This window comes from Argopecten irradians, chromosome 9 (genome assembly GCF_041381155.1).
Source record: "Argopecten irradians isolate NY chromosome 9, Ai_NY, whole genome shotgun sequence".
Classification (NCBI taxonomy): domain Eukaryota; kingdom Metazoa; phylum Mollusca; class Bivalvia; order Pectinida; family Pectinidae; genus Argopecten; species Argopecten irradians.
This window is the reverse complement of record NC_091142.1, coordinates 10171488-10190505: the sequence shown is the minus strand read 5'-3', so window position 1 is coordinate 10190505 and position 19018 is coordinate 10171488. Positions and strand designations below refer to the sequence as shown.

Genomic DNA, 19018 nt, shown 5'->3' with positions numbered 1-19018 from the left:
TTATTATTTAACATTTTATAGAACGGAAATATAGTAAACCTTTTCTTTCCGCAAATGTCCAAATGTTCACTTAAATTTATTTTCCTGTACTCCGGTACATTAATATGTTGTTTGTGTACACGGACACGGGCCCTCGGTGTATTACTGGTCTCTTCAATGTAAAATTCCTTATATCCGGGGCATGTTATTACATAAACTGAAACTTCCAAACTGAAGAAAATTTCACCTAATATATGTTAGGCATAAAAAAGATTAAAAAAAATCCACAACAACCTCCTAATAATAAAGGCAGGTTTAGCGGACTATATATATGTATACTGTTAGTATAAAAAATCGTGCCAGGTCCCTGTGTTTTGGAATGCATGCAATTATTCCTTGATCAGTTTTACGTAATAGATAGTTCAGAATTTGAAAAGCCGTGATTTATTGACCTTACAAAGAATTAAGTGACCAAGGCCGTTTTCGATTATAAGGTTTGACTGTTTGGACCTTGTTGTTCGTTTATTAATTAAAGACGGACCTGGTGATTTTATATTGTTTTCAGACGAGCCTCGACAAAGCCCTCACAGGCCTTTATCAAAAACTGCAGGTCCGTCAGGTTTTATACTTGAAATAATGACTTTAACCAACGGTCGAACCGGTTGTTCCGAATAAATGAAAACGGCCCAGGTTGTTTCCAAAACACTTAAAAAAATCTACCGAAAATCCATCGGAACCGGGAAAATGGTATAAAAACTGCTTTTGCTTGTGGTTGATGCATAATCAGTACTTCATTCCATATACATGCATGGTGTCATGGGGATTTTACGGTTACATGTAGATATTTTTCGTGAAGTCAGAGATTTAAATAGTATTATATAAATCTCTGGTGAAGTCAAATTAGAATGTTCATCAAATGTTGCATTTTTAAAAATATGTTGATTTTCATACAGTCATATGATTTTTCTTATTCCATTGATAATTGGTATTGAATTCAACAGCTAATAACTTGTTTGTGAATTATGAACTTGACTTGAATGGACACTTCGTGTACGATTGGATATTTCCGTAAAACAAGTGGCGGAAAATACCGAGTGATCTAATGACGTCAGCGGGGAATACCTTATAAATATCGCGAATCCAGTGGTTGGTTCATTTTCACTTCCGGTAGGATTTCCTTCGGCCACAGACTAAACTTGTGCTGTCAAAACATAAGAAAATGGACCCGGCCAAAGTAAACACAATGGCAGGTAAGAAAATGGAGCTATTTTACACTTTAATACGTGGAATGTTTACCAAGGAAATCGAGAAAGTTGCTTGATCAGATGAAATGGACAATGTTTTATAACACTGATCCTGACAAGCGTTTCATAACCAACTAAAAATTCGGCACGTGTACTTGTAATGTGCATTGACCAGTGGACAGTTATATATTATATACAATGTGTACATATGTAATAATGTTTGTGTTGCGTTCGTGAAGACACATATCTTAGTGTATTAGAATTGATAAACTTAAAAAATGATTTAGAATCTACATTGTACAGTACATGTACATATTATATACATTGCACTTACTGTACAAGGTTATTAAAAGTTATGAGACTAGGGATTCCAACAGTATTTCAATTTTCAAATAAGGATTACCCATGAAATCGGGATTCAGTAATCCAATATTAATAGATACACAGTATTTAGAAACTTCTGATGGCAATGTTTTTAAGAAAGTACATTATGCAATGATTGTTGGAATACCCAATCAGTACTGTAGATCATGTAATCACATACCCTTTCTAATTCACTCCATTTCTGATGACGAACCGCGACCATCTGTCAAAAATCGTCCATCATTCTAGATCTGATTCAGAGCTGTACAACATCAAAGCTACCCAATCGATAGAGCATTCAATTGCAAAAGTTTGTGCTTTGAAGTGGTCATCACATTTTTACCTCTCCTGTTGAAATTTGATGAGCTTCCCAACCCTTCTTTTAAGCATTGAATGTACTCTCATAATTTAGTGGGGGATACATGCAAACCTATGAGTTATTTTGCCTGTGAGAGCAAAGACTTGGAGAAAGGAGGTAGGATTATACATGGTTCGTACAGAAGATGAAAAGTGCTTGAATTTGGGTCAGTGCTGGAAAAGTGCTTGAATTTTGGGTCAGTGCTGGAAAAGTGCTGGAATTTTTCTTTAAATCCTTGAAAAGTGCTGGAATTGAAACTTCATGCTCCCAGAACACTGACAAAAGCTCTTTTGTCAATCAATTTATCATAATTTCAGTAATCAGACATTACTTGGTATGACTTTGTTGTTTGATAAGAATGTGTAATTGAATCTAATTACTCTGACAAAGTTGTACTAACAAATTGCTTGAAAAATTGTAGGCATGTTTTCTGAAAATTCTGATTTCGAGTCCAATGTAGAAGAAAAAAGTAGTGCTTGAAAATCTAGAAAAGGTGCTGGAAAAGTGCTTGAAAAGTGCTGGAATTTTGGTTTGAAAATCTGTACGAACCATGATATAGCTGCAATATTGTAGCTCAAAAGACTTTTAGACAGAAAATGGTGTCGTCTTTAGAGCTACAATTGGTACCTATTACTGCTAGTGGAGCAAAGTAATGATTATGAAAACCGTTATAAAATGTTTATTTGCATTTCATCTTACTTGTTCGATATCGCTTACTTACTAGGCAATAAAACTGGACTAAACAGATTATCAAATTCCCACTGAGGCATTATTTTTTTACGTAATACATATGAAGGTCTTTCTGAAGGGGATTTTTACGGCAAGTCCAGAAATTGTGAATATGACGTCGTGTGAGCGGTAGGTAGATATTAAGAATGGTACACGTAGTTATGTTTGTTTTGGACAAAAATAATATGTAAATGCATGTATACACATAAAATAATTGGAAACCTACAAAAAAGTATAGAAAACCGTGCCCGAGTGATTTTCGGAGGCAGCGCTCCACTACGACACTTAGGGACCAATTCGTACCCGGCCGAAAGGTATAGCAGGCCGGGTACGTATATTCGTTCTAGAGGTAGGAATGTAACAGAATTGGACTGGGTCCAGGACCATGCATGTTACACTAATACCAATTTTCTAAAATCCAGAATTCTGAGTTTATTGCTTTCACTACAACAGCAAACATACAATGCTTAATGGCTTTTACATTTTATACTTTTAATATACTCACTCACAGATCCACTGAATGAAATTGATGTATATATAGACATGCACTCATTCGTCCATCCGCTATATATGTAAAAAATTGATATACATGTACATGTATTCCGTCTTTGCATATTGCAAAGTTAGCTCCCTTGTGGGTAGGTATCGATTGTTACGTCATTATTTTGTGAGCGCAATTCACGTCGTTTTCTCCGAAACGTATGACATTGCGCTCCCAAACACGTGACATCACAATCAATACCTACCCGCAAGTGCAGATAACTCTGTAATATGCAAATTCGGAAGATGATTGTCAAGTTTTTAGTTTCAGTAGAATGTGTGCAAAAATATTTTTATTTGAACAATATAACATTATATTTACACTCACAGCGCATTAAATCTGTCTTACCCTCAAGAGCAGACAACTCTGTAATTTGTAAATTTATTTTCCAGTCCAACTGGTGGAAGCTAATGAAGCTCCAGGAGGTGTTCAGCTTGTCAATAGTAGACGTACAAATAAACACTCATCCCCGATGGACCTCGTCGAGCTCGCTTCGTCAATCCAACAGGTAATTTAATTTCAAAACACTCCAAAAATTGGCATGAATGTAATAGAGTGTAGAATTAAATGTTGATTTAATCACTGCCTCTACTAGGGATCAAACTCAGGACCTATAGTTTACTAGTCTGATGCTCAACCGTTCAAGTTATTTAGAAAAGTTCTTTCTAGTTGACTGTTAAATTGCAGTTAGTATTGATGAAGTTTATAAGTTTGGACGTTTTTACATACAAATGAACATACAATTCATAAAATTTGTTGAATATCTCCCCTTCCTTGATTTTCTTATCAGTCCTGAATTTAGTTATGCATATGATGCCAGTTATATTAGATGTACAGAAAAAATCATGTCTTAAGTGTTGAGTGATATAATCATCTTCCTAAACTCTTTCTAGGCCGATGAGTTTGTGAAAGCTACAGCCGGCAGTAAGCTGACAGTGATAGCTGATCAGATCCGATATCTCCAAGAACAGGCCAGGAAGGTATGTGGGAATCCAAGATTTCTTTGTTATGTATCAACAAATGATATATATCTCCATTAAGCTTTTAAAACTGTGTTAAAGATGCTGAAAAGTATTTGATTTAAATTTGATGTGATTAAAGTTCTGATAATCTGAAGTATAAAATATTGTGATGATGATATGGTCTAGAGGTATATATGTATATGAAAGCTTTCAATAATTCGAGAAGTTTTCAAGAAGGCAATTGTCAATTGTGAATGGAACATGCCATGACACGACAAATGCTCACCTTATTCATAATTTCATTCTTTGCCTTCAAAACATTTCTTGGTGCTTGAAAATTTCCCCCGCATGCAACTATGGTTTTTACAGGTGGTTTTTACAGGTGTATTGCAATATCCTTCAAAAGTTGGCAACTGCATTAAAGTAATATGTGCCGTAACTTGGCGAAAATTTTGGCATGTTAATCTTTCTTCATTAATCTATTGAAAAACATAAGGCTTGATGAATTCAGCCGTGAAAATCATTCAAATGGCTTCAGATGCCTAACAAATGTTAATTACAACACAGAAATTATGTACTGTAAAATTCTTGTTTTTGTATGGCTTATGTATGTTTAGATGGCAATTCAACTTTCCTGCAGAAATTACTTTACAATTGAAGATGCTCCACCGCTGACAGAGAAAACACGATACTCATCATTTACACAATAATTGGTGTTTAATCGTATCTGTATGTCTAACTAACACAAAAAGTAAAACTTGTATAAAATCATTTAGTTTTATTTTGGTGCATGTGCAATCAGTATATAATTAATACTTCATTCCATATAGGATATAGTGCCACTGAATTTTTACGGGATGCAATTAATTATTTTTGATATTTTTATCTCGAAGTAAAATTAGAAGCGTAAACTTTTCAAAAGTGATAATGGTGTAAAGTAAGTAACTTTTGCAACATAGAAAAAGACTTAATTGTCTGCTCCTGTTTTTGACTTAAGCCATACTTTGTATGGCTTGAGTCATAGGCACTTCTTTCAGTAACCTTTCAACTCAGTAATTTAAATGCCGTTGACCTATGACATGCTAATTTAAATGCCGTTGACCTATACTGTGTACTACATCTCACCCCTCTCCTCTAATTTAAATGCTGTTGATCTATACTGTGTACTACATCTCAATCCTCCCCCCCCTCCTCCTACTCCCCCTGTGCCTGCATGTGTATAATGGCACCTAATACACAGCTAGGCTAGTACCTTACCTTCCAGCTGACTGCTGTCCACACAATCTATACACACTGGTGACTCCCCCATCTATCATAAACACATAATCTCTGTTACTGATCTTGCTATCTAAGTCTTATAGACCTAAAAGTTATAATCAAAAAAAGTAAATTAATCAGACTTTCTTTCTGTTTACATTAAATAATGCTTTTGAAAACAGACCTGAGTTAAAAGACAATATAAGGCTGCCATTATGTGTGCATGGTTTTACTTGCATACATAAGTGAGTAACACAAGAGTGTAGTACAAAAAACTTTTTTTAATGAATATAAGACTTTTGCTTTCTTTATTTTAAAATCTTTTCTTTTATTTATAAGAATTTTGATAAAAAAAAATGTCAAATAAACATATATATGGTTTTTCTGTGATCAGTTGAATATTGTTGAAATAATCTATATCAAAGTCGGTCACAAGACATTTGACTGCTGATAGATACACAAAGCTTTGAATTAAGCTTAATTTTCATATAACACTCAGTATCTGTTTTCTTGGGAATAGAAATCTGCCTAACAGCTTAATGTTTTTATTATGAATTAGTCATATATTTATCATTAGATAATTTTTTTTTACTATAATGATAATTGTAAAAAACAGAATGGTGTATCTTACACCATTGTAATGTCATATAATCGACATAAATTAAAACTAAAAATCATTTTGAAATATATTAGCATTTGTGGCAGTATTGCAAAAAACATTACATTTACATCTATGGTTATAAGTGAAACAAGTACATACATTCAGACCATAAGTCAAATTATGGTTTACAATTTCATTTCTTCTAACATTTATGTAAACTAATGTTCAAAATGAAATATGTTGTTTGTATCTCGCTAGCTTAACAAAGATTCAACTTTGGAGGTGTCACTAAAATCATGAAATCCTTATATACTTGTGCGGCATGATCATTTCTATGAATGTAATGGCCTTGAAATCATCTTTTTATAACTTTTCCTCAATGCATATGAAAATTATATATGAATAAAAAAACCCACTGAAATGTATTAGTTGACACCTATTTGCTTACTAGTTTTAAACATTTTGAAATAAGACCAGCAAGCAGCCTGATAGGCCACAGGCGCTGACACAAGTTTAGTGTTTTGCTCCTCGTGGGATTCCACTATTTTGTTATAACAAACGCTCAGCTGCAATTTAAAGCTTCAAAATAAACCAAGTATGATTAAGAGAAGTAAAAAGGATAGCATAAATAAAATAATCCTGACCTGTTCCATGAGAAATTCCCATTTCTCGTCCAGTAGAGTCTTGTCTGTCTGATTGGCCTCTAGATCCCCAGCCATGGACTTCAACACAGCAGCCGGGATATCAACCTACCGTACAAAAAATATTACAACACCTATTTACTACCTACATGTACATGTATTATCAATCTAGATCTTCTACAGTGATGAGAGAAGTATTTTAGTCTGATGTTTCCATAACTGTAATATGCCAATACATTCTTATCACTTAACTTCATTTATCACATAATCCGCCTGATATCCATTGATTTCGCCGGTGTAATATTTTTGCCTTTATGACCTGGAGCGATTTTCATTGGCTGGAAATTCATTGTGATGTCAGACAGAAACAATAAAATGATGTCAGGAAAAATGACGTGACGTTAGGATTAACGAGGACGGAAGAACAAAATGGCGGTCTCTGCTGGATTTTCGGAATACATTTTGACGTGAAATTCTTTGGTTTGTAAGTATTTGTAGTTATGTGATAAAAACTATCTTAAATTTGTGTTCATTTCATATGAATTTTTATGAAACTCGTCTCGAAGTTTTAATTTTTGCTTTCCAAGGCTCACAAAAATAAAAACTTCTTAGACTCGTTTCATAAAATCTCATATGAAATGAACACTCATGTAAGATCCTATATTGATCAATAATCTGCCAAAATACAGTTTCTTCACCTATATATGTATCATTTTTGCATGCGTCACTAGTTGATATTTGGAATGATTTTCATTAGCTGTGCTGGCAGGAAATCCATTCCAATGTCATGACAAACAATACGTGATGTCACGAAAAAATCTCGATTCAAAGATGTGACATCAGGATTTGAGGATGGCAGGACAAAATGGCTGCCACCATTTATATTTGACATTGACCTTCTTTGAAATGTAGATAGTTGTAGTTACATAACAATAAATGTAAAAGTCATTGTAAGCTAGGTTAAAAGAAATTCAGAACAGTGAAAATGAGAACGAAGCAGAGTTCATGTCATTATGTATTGTTACTTGTTCAATACTCACAGTGTCTTTGTCGTTGTTGGGGTACCTCTCGGAGAATCCATACATGTGTAGTTCATCCTTGTTGGACAACATACCATATGTGTTGAAAACTTCAGCACCCTGTAAAAGTCAGTCATGTTTTATCAAAACACTCACGCTGACATATGGCTGCAGCTCCCCTTAATAGTCAGATTTTAAAGCCATTTCAGCAAAGCTCCCATTTTGGACCTCGGTCATACTATCCCCATGGGTCTTACCTCGGTCCTTTATAAAATATGATTGTCCTTACCTAAAGTTCCCCCTTCTGAATCAATTAAAACCACTATAGACCAATTTTCATTGAGATCGGAGACTGAAACCTTAAAACAGGAAGTGGGCCAGCGGCCATCTTGGAATACCAAAATCTTTACGAAAATGTTTGCATGTTGTTCGGCATCAATTAAAACCCCTATAGACCTATTTTCATTGAGATCGGAGACTGAAACCTTAAAACAGGAAGTGGGCCAGCGACCATCTTGGAATACCAAAATCTTTATGAAAATGTTTGCATGTTGTTCAGCATCAATTAAAACCCCTATAGACCAATTTTCATTGAGATCGCAGACTGAAACCTTAAAACAGGAAGTGGGCCAGCGGCCATCTTGGAATACCAAAATCTTTACGAAAATGTTTGCATGTTGTTCGGCATCAATTAAAACCCCTATAGACCAATTTTCATTGAGATCGGAGACTGAAACCTTAAAACAGGAAGTGGGCCAGCGGCCATCTTGGAATACCAAAATCTTTACGAAAATGTTTGCATGTTGTTCGGCATCAATTAAAACCCCTATACACCAATTTTTATTGAGATCGGAGACTGAAACCTTAAAACAGGAAGTGAGCCAGTTAAAATTAAGAAAATTTGCCCTTTTGGGGCCCCACCCCTCAGTTCCTAGGGTTCAGACCAGACTCATTTATATAAAATATAATTGTGTTTCCCAAATGATGCTTCACACCAAATATGGATAAAATTCATCCAAGGATGGAGGAGGAGTAGGACTTTAAAGCTAAAATTAAGAAAATTTCCCCATTTGGGGCCCCACCCCTCAGCCCCTAGGGGTCGGACCAGGCTCATTCGTAATATGATAGTCCGTCCCCAATGATACTTCACACCAAATATGGATGAAATCCATCCAGGATGAAGGAGGAGAAGGATTTTAAAAAGCTAAAATTAAGAAAATTTTCCCCATTTGGGGCCCCACCTCTCAGCCCCTAGGGGTTGGACCAGGCTCATTTATATAAAATATGATTGTCCGTCCCCAATGATGTTTCACATCAAATATGGATGAAATCCATCCAAGGATGAAGGAGGAGTAGGATTTTAAAGCTAAAATTAAGAAAATTTGCCCATTTGGGGCCCCACCCCTCAGCCCCTAGGGGTTGGACCACGCTCATTTTACATCAAATATGATTTTCCTTCCCCAATAATGTTTTACACTAAATATAGATGAAATCCATCCAAGATGAAGGAGGAGTAGGATTTTAAAGCTAAAATTAAGAAAATTTGCCCTTTGGGGGCCCCACCCCTCAGCCCTAGGGGTTGGACCACGCTCATGTATTGATATAAAATATGATTGTCCATCCCAAAAAATGTTTCACACCAAATATGGATGAAATCCATCCAAGGATGAAGTAGGAGTAGGTTTTTTAAAGCTAAAATTAAGAAAATTTGCCCTTTTGAGGGCCCCACCATTCAGCCCTAGGGGTCGGGGACCAAGCTCATTTATATAAAATATGATTGTCCTTCATCAATAATTTTTCACCACCAAATATGGATGAAATCCATCCAAAGATGAAGGAGGAGTAGGATTTTAAAAAGCTTAAAAAAAATAAGAAAATTCGCCCTTTTGGGGCCCCACCCCTCAGCCCCTAGGGGTCACACCTATCTCAAATATATAAAATATGAATGTCCTTACCTAATGAATGTGTTTCACACTAAATATGGATGAAATCCATCCAAGGATGAAGGAGGAGTAGGATTTTAAAGCTTAAAATAAGAAAATTTGCCCTTTTGGGGCCCCACCCCTCAGCCCCTAGGGGTCGGACCAGGCTCATTTATATAAAATATGATTGTCCTTCCCCAATGATGTTTCACACCAAATATGGATGAAATCCATACAAGGATGAAGGAGGAGTAGGATTTTAAAGCTAAAATTAAGAAAATTTGCCCTTTTGGGGCCCCGCCCCTCTGACCCTAGGGGTCGGACCAGGCTCATTTATATAAAATATGATTGTCCTTCATCAATAATGTTTCACACCAAATATGGATGAAATCCATCCAAGGATGAAGGAGGAGTAGGATTTTAAAAGCTAAAATTAAGAAAATTTGCCCTTTGGGGGCCCCCACCCCTCAGCCCCTAGGGGTTGGACCAAGAGGCCTCATTTATATAAAATATGATTGTCCCGTCCCAAATATTGTTTCACACACCAAATATGGATGATGAAAATCCATCCTAGGATGAAAGAGGAGTAGGATTTTAAAGCTAAAATAAGAAAATTTGTCCCTTTTGGGGCCCTACCCCCATCAGCCCCTAGGGGTCGGACCAAGGCTCATTTTATATAAAATATGATTGTCCTTCCCCAATGATGTTTCAAACCAAATATGGATGAAATCCATCCAAGGATGAAGGAGGAGTAGGATTTAAAAGCTAAAATTAAGAAAATTTGCCCTTTTGTGGCCCTGCCCCTCTGACCCTAGGGGTCGGACCAGGCTCATTTATATAAAATATGATTGTCCTTCCCTAATGAAGTTTCACACCAAATATGGATGAAAATCCATCCAAGGATGAAGGAGGAGTAGGACTTTAAAGCTAAAATTAAGAAAATTTGCCCTTTTGAGGCCCTGCCCCTCTGACCCTAGGGGTCGGACCAAACTCATTTATATAAAATATGATTTGGTCCTTTCCCAATGAAGTTTCACACCAAAATATTTATTGAATTACTAGACTTGACGTTAAAATTAACTTTAAAATCGGTTTTATTTCTGAATTATCCATATTCCAAAATATGAAGTGATCGTACAACAAACAGGCTGACTAAAGTCGGTTTCAGCAGGAATTGGAAGAACTGACTAATTAGCTGGTCATGAGGCTTAACTGAAAAAACTTGATGAGAAACTTTCACTGCATATTTCAGTCAAGCATGTATATAATATCCATCGAAAGGTAAAAGTGGTCCACAAAGTTAAGCTAAGAGATTGCTTTCAAAAGATGGTTTTTTTTTTTAATTGTGATTGTTGCTTTTAGTTTTATTGTAATTTTGCTTGATTTGTGTACATATCAGTTCAATAAGTTTACAAATGATTTTGTCCATTTTTCTTTTTACCTTGATAACAAACTTAAACATTCCTTAAATTATTTGTCAGAATTTAAAATCTACAGAATATATGATAGTGCTAAGGGAACTCAAACTGGTGTATTCTTGACCTTTAAAATTTGATTTTAAGTTAGTAATTCACCAACACCAAGTTTATATGATATTTTTACATAAAAACAAACCTTAGCAATTTCAGCAGTTGAAACCATCTTTAAGAACTCTTTCTCAAAACGAAGCTCGGCGTTATTGTGAGCTACGTGGTTCAGTATGTCGGCCATCGGAACCATCATGGGAGCAGACTTGGTAGGGACATCTTCCTTCGCCTGGTCCTCGTCTGGGGCAGGCTCGGTAAAGCTGTAGGCCATCACAAAGGCTACCATCTTCTTGTACAAGTCAAGGCTTTCACAGGCAGGACTGATAATGATAAATATGAAAGGCAATAATTGACTAATCGCCAGGCGGTATGTATATAGCCACGCCTCATTTTTGCACCTTCATATATACCTATTCCATCTTTGCATTTTACAGAGAGCTCCCTTGCAAGTAGGTATTGATTGTTATGTCATTATTTTGTGAGAACACTTCACATCATTTTCTCTGAAAAGTATGATGTTACGCTTGCAAAAACATGACATCACAATCAATACCTACCCACAAGGGCAGATAACTCTATAATATGCAAAATACACAATTCAATGTCGAAGAGTGTTGTAGCAGACACAATACAAATGCAGAGTCACATGATTGATTGACTAGATTTACCAACATGTGAATGATTTGAGTACATTACCTTAAGACATCAGAGTGTTTCTGAACAAAAGGCAATACGATAGTGTTGAATTCGGCTGTTAGTGATTTTATATCACTTTCCACACACTTTAGGATCCCGTTGGCAGTTCCAAGTAATGATTCCCTCTCATTTCTTCAACCGAAAAAAAAGACAATGAAATGTTGTTGTTGCTAACATCGAAGAGCAGAAATTGGATGTCTGATTATATCACCACTAGCTAGTATATGGCCAATCAGTTTGGATCTGTATAAAATATCCCTTATGTTAACAATTAATCTCTTTAAAATTGGCAAATCTCAATGGCCAACAATATTTTTTAATGGCACTTTAATTTAGTAATTACAAGAAAAACACTCTATTGTACTTGAATCTTTCATACAACAATTTATTGACATGAATCTAATGTGTGAAAATACAAGAGGCCCATGGGCCTTAACGGTCATCTGACTATTGGCACAATACAACATACTCATTTAAATATTTAAGCCATTTTGACCCTGGTGATCCTGAATGAAGATCAAGGTCATTTATTTTAAAACAAATATGGTAGCCCTTCATCCCAATATCAGGTCTCTAGGGCTCTTAGTTATTCACAAAAAAAGTTATTTCAAGATTATAGTCGTGTAAATATTTTAGCCTATTTAACCCCTGTGACCTTGAATGAGGTCAAGGTCATTCATTTGAACAAACTTGGTAGCCCTTCATTCCAGCATGCTACAGGCCAAATTTCAGTACCCTGGGCCTCTCAGTTATTGAGAAGAAGTCGTTTGAATGAAAAGTTTACGCACGACGGACGGTGCATGATGACAATAGGTCATCCTGACCCTTCGGGTCAGATGACCTGAAAATGCACCCAAAAATTATACTGGTTTACAGTAAATGAATGATAGTGTAACAAATCAATTACCTTCTAAGGCATAAGGCCAATCAAACTTGTAAATTATATGGTCCCCCCCAGGGGGCTGTGGGAGGGGCCAAAAGGGGTAAAATTTACCAAAATTTCAAACATCTTCTTCTCCACTCACAAATGTGGTGGAATCAAATACATGTATTTTTGAGGGACTTCACAGCCTATATGGGTCACAGTGACCAAGTGGTTAAGATGTCCAGGCACATAACCACAAGCCCTCCACCTCTGGGTCGCCAGTTCGAAACCTATGTGGAGCAGTTGTCAACTTATGACTGCTGATCACTGGTTTTTCTCCAGGTACTCCGGCTTTCCTCCACCATCAATACCTGGCACGTCCATAAATGACCTTGGCTGTTAATAGGACCTTAAACTAACCAAACCAAATTCCACAACCATCAATTTGAAATGAGACCATATCTTATTTCAACTTACTCAGGCCAAAACATAGGAAGGTCAAGTTCTCTGAAGTCTGGTACAAGGTCAAGGTAAGGACGCCATGTTGATTCTGGGTTGTTGTACTCGTACATCAGGGCCAGGAGGAGAGGTACCCATCCACTGTCACTCGTCAGTGCTGCAGCTTCTACAAGAGGACAAGTGATTACAGTGTACTGTGCCATTTTATAAATATTTATATAGAAGTTAAAGATGCTCCATCGCTGACAAATGGTATTTTTTCACTATCAAAAACATGAGCAGACGATTTGGTATTTTTCTTCAGTTACAAAAGTTACTTACTTTACACCATCACCACCATTGAAAAGTTTAAGCTTCTAAATTTACTTGAAGTTAAAAATATGAAAAATAATTAATTGCATCCCGAAAAAATTCTGTGTCACTATATCCTATATGGAATGAAGTACTGATTGCGCATGCACCAAAGGCAAAATAAATTAATTCAATTATTTTTTGTCTTAATTAGACATATATATATACGATTAAACACCAATTATTGTTCAAATGATGAATATCATTTATGCTCAGTCGGCGGTGGAGCATCTTTAAATAAAAAATGTACATGACAAAAGTATATATTTAACAGATAGATTTTTTTTCAATCATACACCATAAAAAGTAAATATTAAATTAGTAGATTTTCTTATTGGCAAAAAAATAATTCATTGATAAACAGCATACATTAAAACAAATTTTACTTTGCCAGATTAATCATATAAGAATTGATTTCACTATACCAGTTTCTTCAGGGTATAATTTTTTTTTTTGCAAAATATGTGAATAATGATAATCACAAAATGTTTCAAATACATGTAAAGTACAACTTAATACGTCTTGAACGTAAAACGAAGACATCACAGAAATAAGTCAGTTTACAGTAGTCATGTACAGTATTAAGACATACATATGATACGCTACGGGTACCTTTTTTCAATAAGCGTGATATTGCAGAAGTTTTAGGATGAAGGAGCAATTTCCTTGGCACTTTAAAAAGACATTCTCCACTGTCTACCTTTTCTGTTGTTAGCATGCCATATTGTGCACAGGAACCTTCTTTGGTAACACAGACCTACAAACAACACATTGCTTTACGTATTGCATGATGTAACGCACGAGTCTAACGGTAGTATCAATCTGTTAAAAGTATGGAATGCACAAAAAATAAACTGCATGATGATACAATGTTCATATAATACTGTATGCATTGGCACTAGTACTGGGCATCACCACCTAGAATTTTGTCTTTATAATATACATGATCATACGGTGATCATAATGGTGCCTTGTACAAATTATGGCGCGTTATTTTGAATAAAAAATATTTACAACTTCTTTCATTTTTCTTTCACAGAATCCTACATTTGGGTAACCTATTGAATACTCAAATGGATAACTGTTTCACAAATACAAGACTGTTACTCATATGAAGGGTTGTATCAAACCTGGTCACAGTACCAATCACTTGTTTCACATAATTGTCACACACAGAGCCTTCAATTTTCATAGTCGGAGACAGAGATGGAGTGGTTATTGATATAAAATTCTGCTTGCTAGAAATGTCAAGTTTGTTGATTTTTTTTCATATAATAAGAGCAAAGCTCTTTCGAAGCTCTGTTTCCATAACATGTACACAAGCAAAAGTACATATTGAGATCAATAACCTGCATGCATGGATGCGGCTAAACATTTTTTCGTACTTCTGGTTTACCTGTATCGGTTGTGCGTTGCTCCGGTACTGCTCTCCCCAGTAAATATATATTAACTAATGCAAATGCATAACAGAAGTTATTAAAAAAAATCTTATTTTTTTAAAATTATAATAATAATACTTTGATAATTAAAAGCTAAAAAGAATGCAGTCAAAAATATCCACTGAGCGAACATGAGCACAAGGAATCATGACGTCACATTACGTCAACAAATGGTGCGAAATCATAGGATTCGCATACGCGGCACTCCAGGCCTTGCATGGACACAGGAGAAACAGAATCTTTGCGTTCATTTTTTAGAGTTTACAGTGATTTTTCTCCTTATATAACTGGGGTCGATAAAGGACCCCATTCCCAATGCCAAACCCCATATTTTTTTCCAATTACAATGAAAAATTCCCAAATCAGATTTGATTTGTAACTGAAAAACAAATAAAACCTGGAAATCTCTCCCCTCGTTGTCTAATCTAAAACAAACTACTCTGAAACTGTTTTGATGGTCGTCACCATTTTGATAAAATGAAACAGTTTACTGTTTTACAATATCTAATCACCTATAATAGAGAGCGCAGCGAACTCTTGTGATTGAGGTGTCTCAGTAACATTATTCTATGTAAATCATCCAATATATGAAGAGTTGAAAAACTTTCTCAAAAACCGGAAACAGAAAGTCAACACAAGATCCAGCATCGCGCAAGACAGTATCCAAAGTCCAATCTCCCGTGATTACAAACAAGTAACGCTTGGACAAATTCAAAATGAAAACATTAGTGAAAGATAAACCTTCCAATTTATTCTTACCTTAATCTAACAATTACATTTTGTCCTGGATCTTAACTTAAAGGCCGTTTTACATGAGTAGTTGCTTCGGAATTTTTACGCCTGGCAACGGAGAATGGCGTTGAGATATAATTTGTAGCCGCAGTCACGTATTTTTTGCAGAAAGTGAAAGTAGAAGTATTCTATGTTCAATATTGTTTTTCTTGTTATAAACTCAATGCCAGTAATTCAGCAAAGCTATTATTCTAATAATTAATAATTCTATAAATGGTTTCTAGCAGTACAGTTATTCAGCGCACCCAATAAGCTATAAAAACAAAACACATGTCAATATCGATAAGACTGATGGGTCAGGGGAGATTACTCTTTCGTCGTTGGATATCCTTTATTTACCTGGCATATTTCTATTTATTAACACATTAAAAAAACACACAAAACGAAAGAATGGATTAGCTGCTGCGCTCTCAGATAGGCTTTGCTTAAAATTATATTACCATGTTAAGTAATAGGTAACTTTTTCCCAAAACTGCTCTTTTTGCAATTAAAAATTCCCAATTTGTTACAAAAACTTTTCCCCCAAAATACCCTAAAAAATCACTGGTTTATGCTGGACAATTATTCAGGTTGGGCACAACCCTGCATATGGGTAACAGTTACCCATTTGAGTAACAGTTACCTGTTTGAGTAATCAATAAGTCACCCAAATGAGGAATATTTTGTAAGAAAAATGCATGAAGTTGTTTTAAACTTTTTTTATCAAAAAAGGGCGTAATAATTTTGACATGGCACCATTACTAACATAACATAGTACATTATTAATCAAAATGGGACAAACTTCATTGTCTCAATTTTGGTAAAAGTCACAAAATAAACCACCTCCATTGCTTACTATGGTGCTAAAAATAGAAACCAGGTAAAACTCATTCAACCATGACATTTGCACTGAATTTCCCTGATAGCTATACACTGAAGTCAATGGAGAGCACCTAAATTGTCATCTCACTACAAAGTTAGACAACAGAATTTGATATATCACCCACAGAAACATAGAGTCTTTGATCAGTTGTAAGGCATTCTAAAAATTATGACGCCCTTTTTTGATAATAATTTTTAAAACAACATTATGCGTTTTCTTTTCACATAATTACTCAATTGGGTAACTTATTGATTACTGCAAACAGGTAACTGTTACTCAAATGGGTAACTGTTACCCATATGCAGGGTGCCCAACCTGATTATATCATTAGACTGGTTCCCGCCTCAGTTACCTCCCTTGCGTATTCACTGAGGACCGGTAGCGAGTAACCATGTCTGAGTGAGAATTCCTACTCCAGAGTGCGCATCATTTCTGCGCATGATTGTCATCATGGAGACGGCTACTTCCGTTGAGAGAAATAACGTCATTAACGTCGTTCCCATGAGCACCCTTAACTCTGTTAGCACGAATGATTTCAAAACTGAAAACCTAAATTACCTTAAAAAAATTATTTATTCTTTAAATCTGTAAAGGGTTTCCTAAAAAAAGGTTAGCGAACCGTCCAATCAGAAAAATCATCACAGTGAGCGGAGCGCAGCCTGGCGGAGAGTAGAAACTAATCAAATTATATCAATGCTATAGTTAAAGAAAGTCCTTTTATTTCTAAATTTATTTTAAATTATGTCCTCTACATGAAATAGTTAAACAGTCGCTCTTCCTTGACCTATGCCGTGCATGATTCATATTTCATACTCAATCATATTTCAAATATATTTGCAGCTGGTGAAAAAAAATGGAAAAGAACAAAACATTCGACTGACATGTTGTCTGATTGTAAGTAATGCACGGATATCGTGATATTGTCACCGATTACCTTTGGAGATATCCAAAGATTGTTTTCTTTTGACCAGGTAAGAAAGGTTTCCAACTTTTTTTCGTCCTTACAACCAGTTGATAACTTCGATGAAATGTCACTGCTATCTTCACACGTTCTTTTCACGGGTGCCGCCATTTTCAAAATAAAATTACCTCCAGCACAGGAGAGTTCGTTACTCGTTTTGGTCCAATGAAATCTCCGTTCTGGATTACGTGCGAATCTTCAACGTTTACATGCAGGCAAGGTGACGGGATGTCGCCAGTTTTGCTCTGAAGCATAAAAAAAGTTGTGTGGGTCGAAGTTTAAGAATCTCGAGGGTATATTTATTGGATAAGTGATTTAGAATAGTGTCTCACGGTCTTACACGTGCATAGTGTCTGAAAAACAGACATGCAGCGAGTGGAACGACCGCGAAGTGGAATGTCAACATCGACAGGATACGGAGACCACATCCAACAGGAATTTAAAACAGGTCCATTCATCGACGGCAATCTCAAGTTGCTGGATACGATGTGAGTATACAAACATTTCTGTAAAACAAACGACTTGAAATAAAACTAGCCCCACAATGTCATTTATGATCAATATAAATACCAATGATAGAAAACCATCAGTTGATCACGATTTCAATCAAAACATCCCTATTCTGAAATGCCCATCACGATTATCAACAGTGTTATGTACATAAAATCTACTGTAGGATACATATGTCTTTGATCATTTAATGGAAAAATAACAAAGCCAAATTGAATAGTTAATTCACCACCGAGATTGTTATCAGCAGAATACATACAATCCAAAATACTTAATTAACAGTTTATTAGGCAAAAATAAAATGTTTGTTTAGGGTTAACTTACATTGGCAAAAAAAATACGGTCGGTCAGTGGGGAGCATTTTTTTTCTCTTTTTATAAAGTTTTTCACTCTAAAATGATGGCCGGAACCGGAGTCTGAGATTGAAATCCAGACTTAAATATTTTTTCGTAGAAAAGTGTGAAAAAAAATTAGGGTCGGGGTAAAAAATTAGGGTCGGTCGGGTAACCCTAAACAGACCTTTTTTTTTGCCTTATTATAAATATTCTTATAATATTGACAAATTACCAATCTCCGATGTGAACCTATCTTTGATACATTTATTATAAAATGTTCACATGTCATATATAACCTGTTTCACATCAATATCCATGTTAATACATTTATTCAATACTTCGAAAACATGGGCTTGTGGGATGAAAATGTCAATTATTGTTTAAAGGTCCACAATGTTTCCGAAATAAAAAAAGTGGTCTGAATTAAAAAAAAAAATAACATTAAAAAAAGTAAACGATATACGTACCGCTACTATAACCTTCGGCCGGTAAAATGGAGCATGCCTCCGAAATCACTCGGCACAATTTCTATACTTTTTGTAGTTTCCATTATTTTGTGCGTATACAAGCATTTATATTTTTTTGTCAAACAACATAACCACCATT

At 35.5% G+C, this 19018-nt stretch overlaps 3 protein-coding genes across 3 annotated transcripts in view; 2 read left to right on the top strand and 1 right to left on the bottom strand.

The window, feature by feature from the left end:
* Window positions 1-987: 987 nt before the first annotated feature.
* LOC138330518 (uncharacterized protein C1orf50 homolog) lies at window positions 988-4254 on the top strand. Its single transcript, XM_069278086.1, has 3 exons — window positions 988-1229; window positions 3607-3722; window positions 4108-4254. The coding sequence occupies exons 1-3, from the start codon at window positions 1199-1201 to the stop codon at window positions 4252-4254; spliced, it is 294 nt and encodes a 97-aa protein (XP_069134187.1). The 5' UTR covers window positions 988-1198.
* Window positions 4255-6615: 2361 nt separating this feature from the next.
* The window catches only part of LOC138330517 (N-lysine methyltransferase setd6-like), an 18530-nt gene continuing 6127 nt past the window's right edge, over window positions 6616-19018 (bottom strand). Inside the window, exons 2-8 of the mRNA XM_069278085.1 lie at window positions 17541-17812; window positions 14126-14270; window positions 13181-13328; window positions 11839-11970; window positions 11231-11462; window positions 7716-7814; window positions 6616-6783 (exon numbers count right to left, since the gene is read on the bottom strand). Of these exons, the coding sequence (XP_069134186.1) occupies window positions 6616-6783; window positions 7716-7814; window positions 11231-11462; window positions 11839-11970; window positions 13181-13328; window positions 14126-14270; window positions 17541-17678 (1062 nt within the window). The 5' untranslated portion in view covers window positions 17679-17812. The remainder of the gene's footprint in view (window positions 6784-7715; window positions 7815-11230; window positions 11463-11838; window positions 11971-13180; window positions 13329-14125; window positions 14271-17540; window positions 17813-19018) is intronic.
* LOC138331418 (WD repeat-containing protein 38-like) overlaps window positions 17762-19018 on the top strand; it is a 16928-nt gene continuing 15671 nt past the window's right edge. Inside the window, exon 1 of the mRNA XM_069279020.1 lies at window positions 17762-18055. Within this exon, the coding sequence (XP_069135121.1) occupies window positions 17934-18055 (122 nt within the window). The 5' untranslated portion in view covers window positions 17762-17933. The remainder of the gene's footprint in view (window positions 18056-19018) is intronic.

What these genes read in the sequence shown, in the direction of transcription:
- LOC138330518 (XM_069278086.1), top strand. Translation starts at nt 1,199, where the DNA reads ATGGACCCGGCCAAAGTAAACACAATGGCAG. An exon ending in CAAAGTAAACACAATGGCAG is followed by an intron (nt 1,230 to 3,606) that starts GTAAGAAAATGG and finishes TTTATTTTCCAG; the next exon opens with TCCAACTGGTGGAAGCTAAT. An exon ending in TCGCTTCGTCAATCCAACAG is followed by an intron (nt 3,723 to 4,107) that starts GTAATTTAATTT and finishes AACTCTTTCTAG; the next exon opens with GCCGATGAGTTTGTGAAAGC.